The sequence below is a fragment of the Limulus polyphemus genome, unplaced genomic scaffold (assembly GCF_000517525.1).
Source record: "Limulus polyphemus unplaced genomic scaffold, Limulus_polyphemus-2.1.2 Scaffold865, whole genome shotgun sequence".
Taxonomy (NCBI): Eukaryota; Metazoa; Arthropoda; class Merostomata; order Xiphosura; family Limulidae; genus Limulus; species Limulus polyphemus.
Window position 1 is genome coordinate 232,436 of NW_013666475.1, and position 6,162 is coordinate 238,597.

Below are 6,162 nucleotides of genomic sequence, written 5' to 3' on the forward strand. Positions count from 1 at the left end.
CCTGTGATGACTGATACACATGTCAGTGCCCTTGACCACAAATAAAATTATTCATAACAATTAGTGTTTTCAATATTGTTAAAACGTGGGTATGTGTTATTTTACTAGGAAACTTACAGACCCAACAGCATGCTGTAATATACAGATTTTACTGACCCACAAAATTTTCAGTTCTTTTTTGGTGGAACTGCAACAATAAACTGACAAAACTTAAAAAAAATAATGTAATGGAATTTTGTGAGAAAACCATGAGATATACAACACTGTTAATATGTGCAACAATATGATTGTGAATCTTTGCATGGTGACATGTCATGATAAATGTTAAGCAGCCAATTGGAGACATGTTGAATAAATATTTGGTTTTGGTGACTCATTAAAGGAGTTTTTGTTTTGGCTGAAGCACAGTATATGGGAGAAAGATGCAAGGCTTTTACACTTTTATCAAACTGAAGTTGGGAAAAGTGGAAGTCTACTTAGTGCATTGTTCAATAACTCACAGGCATATAAATTTATTTCCTGAATAAACATTTTTTCCAATAACTTGGGTATTGTTATTGCTAGAATGATTTATATAGCAGTTACTACATTTTTTATAGAATATAATAAAACATTAGTTATTTAATTTTGATAGAGTTCACATTTGGTTAAAATTGGTAAATTACTTTGTTGAAAATAATTTGGTTGTGGGAGTATGCTTTGCATGGCCAGGTGGTTAGTGTGCTTAACTCGCAATCTGAGGGTCATGGGTTCAAATCCCCGTCCCACCAAACATGCTCGCCACGAGTCGTAGGTAAAAGAGTAGTCTAAGAGTTTGTGGTGGGTGGTGATGACTAGCTACCTTCTTTCTTGTCTTTCACTGCTAAATGAGGGATGGCTAGTGAAGATAGCCCTTGTGTAGCTTTGTGTGAAATTCCAAACAAACCAAACCCTGTGGGAACAATTTTAAACATGGGTTTTAGCTTTTAACGGTGTAGCATGTCTCATTGTGAGGATCTATGATGGGTGGGGTTATTGGACACCATTTTTCTTTATGGATGTTCAAAGTTGTAAAAATAGGCTCACCATCAAATGGTTACTTACTGATGACTTTGCATTCACACAATCATCATCTTCCTTTCCTATTCTATGATTTTTGATAATGCATTCTTTATCAGATATATCTGTAACGGATTAGAGGGGGTTTTCCAGCTCTCCAAAGTTGGTCAAGAAGTTTTGATTTGGCAACCTGCTGGTCAAAACAACATGGCCATGGAAGAGTAAACTGTTATTGAAATCAAAGTCTGTTGAGGTAGTACTAGAGTTGCCAGATTTTTCAAATGGCCATGCAGGACAAAATATTTTCTGAGTTTTTTAAAGTCCAATTTTTTTGGAATTGAATTGAAACATGATTTCTTCAACGGTTACAGCAAACAAAATTAGAACAAGTTTATTGAAATCATTATACTATGACCTATTATGTATATGTTAATATTTTTCTGAACTTTTAGTCTTCTTCAAAATTTTAGCTCCATCTTCTGATTTCAAGTATAACTGAAATTCCTTGCAAATCATAAACATTTTTATTTAATCATGAGTTGTGATTCTAAATTTTCGACAAGCAAACAATTTCTCTCTTTCTTCCAGTTGGTTGTCATCAAGCTGAAAATTCTTCCAGACACAGAGTTGAAATAAGGAATGGAAAATATATGCTTCAGAATTTTTTCAAGGTTTGAGATGGAAAGGTTTTGAAAAAAAAGCACCCATCGTTGATCCAAATGTAACAACTTATCACTATCATTCAATTCTACAATGAATTTTTGTAAAAAGATGAATTTGTTGAAAATTTTGGGACTTCTTTCAAATCTAGCATTTTATGGCTTGGAGTTTTCTATCCTCGAAGTCGAACCATTTCTCTAAATAATTTATTGCTGCATCAAGGAAATTTTGAGCATCAATCTCGAATCGTTTAACTGCTGATTCATTATAACTTTTCTGTATCAACTGCCGAGTCAAAAATCCATAAAATATTTCAGCCTTTTTCTCACTTAACATTTGTAGAATATTACTAATGATTGTGTATAACTCAACAATTTTCATTTCATTTGATTCAAGTTTTTACAATACTGGCAATTAAAGTGAGTGGCACACTCTGTCAGCTTAAACAATAAGCTTTAATGGGCTCAAAGGAAGACAACAATCTTTCTATTGCTGGCAATAAAGAGAGCCATTGGGTGGGTACATGGCGCAACAATTCAGACCTATCGGTCTTCAAACAATTTTTCAAAATTTTTTTTTAGTTCGGAGGTCTTTTGAGTGGAAGAGCTGTACTCGTAAATTTTTATGATGATTGCCTCTATATCATACTTTAGACAGTTACATGTTTTTTTAATAGCATTGTGGATTTTATGCAAGTTACAACCAGCTTTGACAGGGTGTTGATTATGGCTTTGCAATGCTTTGAAAACACTATTTTTACTCCCATAATTTACATTGGTATTATCTGCTCCATAAGCCACTACTTGCTTGATCGACAATCCATTTGTTTCTAACGTTTGCTGAAGTGCTGCAAAAATTGTGGCCGTGTCCTTAAAATCCAAAGAAAAGAATGATAATAAGGACGTTCTGATTCCTTGTGAATTATCAAAATATCATAGAACTTACGAGAATGAATTTATGTTTCCTTTGTTGGAAACATCAGTACAAAGAGAAAATGCATGACTACTACTCAAGGATTTAAATACAAGCTCCTTAGAGTATGGAACTAAGACGTTTGTGATAATCACTGACATCATTGTCCATCCACGAGAAAATTTACTAGCAATTTTGGAATCTCTAAACATACTTTTAAGCAAACTGCTCCTGCATCTAGCTGAGTTGTAACTATGTGAATGATAAATGACATGGTAGCAGGAACATGCTTCAGTGAGAGCCACTTCATTTTTGTCTTCTGAATCCTTTTTTACAAAAAAAATCTGTGACTGTTCCTGAGCTTACCGATGCCTTCACATTTTCAATGTGCACTTTGGACTTAGAGTTTGGGATCTAGGCATGACATATTTCTGGAAACTGGATAATCTGTAGGTATTTTTTTTCACTAATTTAGCAACAATTGATACCAAAAAAGACCTGCACATTGAATTCCATAAGTTGTTATTCACTGACCTTTGGGGATGTCGTTGTCAACAAGCACTTAATTTCAGCCACAAAATCAACCTGCACATCTTTATTACTGTTTTATATGTTCTTGTCTGTCACATTTACTTGAAGTAACTCTACAATGTTGATAATGTTCTGCTGTATTTCTTTCTTGACAAAGCGATCCATTAGTCCTTTCACCATACGATACAGGTCCTCACACAAAAATGAAAGCATTGGCTTGTCTTTCTGGTACATGCTTAGAAATGGTGTTACTTGGCTAACAACAGAAACAAATCAAGCTAGCTTTGTTACCATCAGTGCATCTTACAACTGGTTTTCACTACATCATATGATGTGGTACCAGGATTTGATACAGTTCCACTGGACACCTTTTCCACATATGTAAGTACACTGGGTCATTCCTTCATAGCTGGCTCAGCAACAACTACATTTTCTACCCATTGTAGGCTGCAAAACTTCAGAGAAAAGATGCTTGATCCTGTTGCTGTGATGTAGTCTTCCCTACATGCTGGAGTATCTTTAAACAAGTAATATAGACTTTCATAAAGGCTTTCTGCTCTCCAACAAGATGCCATTGCACCTTTTTGAAATGCACTATGTGTAACCCACAAGAACCAACATTCGCTATATTTTTCTCATAATTTTTGATCAGTTTCTTGCAGCTGCTTGTGAAACTTCCAGTTAACATTTCATTTATCCATAGAAACTTGCTGCGGTTTATTCAGATCTAAATCTTCAGTGGACTTCAGGAAATGTTTCAATATGTCTTCTGCAGTTGCATGGCAAATAAATGCAGAACCATAGTAGTAAGTCCTTAAATGAAAAATGTAATGAATGCAAATTTTAAGTATGGGCACTTGTAATTATATGTTTATATAGACATATGAATCAGCACAAAATTTGCCAGTAAAATTTAACAAAATAATCATATAACTTCAGATCTACAAATACAAGACAAGTATTTATGTGGCACAACTGTAATATTATTTTTGTTTTTAAAAGTAAGAAATATGAATTATTCTTGCTATGAGTTTTATATGCCTAGTTGCAAGTGTGGTCTTGTTTCTGTTGTTTAGACAGTAGAGCTACTGAAAATGTATCATGATGGGTCATATTTGAGCTTGTCATTTAGTTGTGTATATGATATAGATCTTGATAGGTAACAGATGTAACAACAAATAAATAAAAACATCTTAATTTGTCTGGATCTAAACCTTGATCTAGATATAATAGTTAATTTCACCTAACAGGCCACTACTTTCCTATATTCACACATGAATACCCATCTGTTTTGATCTAGATTTTGGGTTTAGACTTTCATCAAGAACAGTACATAAGTCTTGATGCACCACACTCTGATTAAGCAGATGTTGTATATATGGTGCAATTCCATATGTGGTTAAGTAAGCAACAAATAAATAAAAACATCTTAATTTGTCTGGATCTAAACCTTGATCTAGATATAATAGTTAATTTCACCTAACAGGCCACTACTTTCCTATATTCACACATGAATACCCATCTGTTTTGATCTAGATTTTGGGTTTAGACTTTCATCAAGAACAGTACATAAGTCTTGATGCACCACACTCTGATTAAGCAGATGTTGTATATATGGTGCAATTCCATATGTGGTTAAGTAAGCAACTTTTCGGTCACCACAAGTAAATTTCTTTGCAATGTCACTGTCAGGAAACATCAAAGCAAATATTTGTTGAATATTGTGACACGAAGTAAACGAGTAATGTGACATTACAACTTTAAACGTCCATATTATTTCTAATTTTAATATGTCAGTGCAAATTAAATAATTGGAGCACTGCATATCAACCTTAGGCTTAGCATTAAAATGTCTACAACCATAGACATAATCATGACTGCTGGTGCTACTACATCTAGTAGTACTATTAGATCTACCGCTAGGGGAACTACCAGGTCTGGGCATAATGACAACAGGCCATTTCTTGCATTTTTTCTCATAAAGCTGTTAATTCCTATCATTTATTGGCATTGTTTAAATAACGCAATGTGCTAGGATGCTTTTGTGTGCAGTTTCACCCATATTCGAGATGTCGAAGGTTTTCTTGCACATGTTGCAACCAGCATTGTGTTTGGCTGCACCATCACGTACAAGCCAGTCCACATATTCTGGTTTATCAAGGCATTAAATGTTCATTTCCCACCAGGCATAGCTTTAAGTTTCAACAAACCCACAAACTGCCATTTGTTAAAATTGTATTACGCATTCATGAATTGTTAATGAGAATAACACAGACAGTGTTCCATTTGGTAACATTTCTCACGGCCTATGAATTTTATATAATGGCCTAAGTTATGACGGTTATAGTATGCCCATGTAAAATTTTTTTAAATATTAATTTCATGGGTTTATGTGCAATAAACGGACAAAAAAAATTTTTTTAATAGTAAATTAATTCCAGGAGTTTTTAGGAGCCTTTGTACATTCCCAGGACTTTTAAGCACTTTTACAGGAGTATGTTAGTTTTCCAGGAGGCATACAGACCCTATACTGTTTGGCTGTATTTTGCATGCAAATTTCATACAAGTTGCACAAAATTGCAAAGCTTGGCATCTGTGACAAGGAATATAACAAAATGTGTACATATGATTTCTTTCAATTTTTTATTTTGTGTATAAGTTCTTACATATGAGTCAATTTCTACACTACAGTGCATAAATGGAAATACTGATCTTGGAACCCAGTAGCCAAAACATTATTATTTGCAGGATATTATTGCTAACACCCTAGGGCCAGGCTTTCTTAAGTGTCCATTTTTCAACTGGAAAAATGTTGAAAAAAATCTTCTCCTATAAGTATGATTTATACAGTTTTTGAAAATATAACTACTGAAAAACCTTGCGTCAAAAATCTAGCACTCGGGCTACATTCTGTCATATTTTTCCACCTTGATGAAGCTGACTACTGTTTTTCACATGTGTTTTCCTTTACCAGATTATATTGTGCCTAGAATAAAAAGGCAAACAAATTGTAAGAAGGTT

At 34.0% G+C, this 6,162-nt stretch overlaps 1 protein-coding gene across 4 annotated transcripts in view; it reads left to right on the forward strand.

Annotated features, from left to right (window-relative positions):
- Positions 1-6,162, forward strand: part of LOC106460928 (tudor domain-containing protein 1-like) — a 73,305-nt gene that overhangs the window by 65,072 nt on the left and 2,071 nt on the right. For 2 of the 4 annotated variants that reach the window (XM_022387737.1, XM_022387743.1), the window contains one exon: positions 1,627-4,789. The exons of 1 other annotated variant lie outside the window; for it this stretch is intronic. In XM_022387737.1, the coding sequence (XP_022243445.1) occupies positions 1,627-1,715 (89 nt within the window). In that variant the 3' untranslated portion in view covers positions 1,716-4,789. Of the gene's footprint in view, positions 1-1,626; positions 4,790-6,162 lie in introns of those variants that run through there. One more of the 4 variants, XR_002610890.1, reaches the window with a different exon arrangement.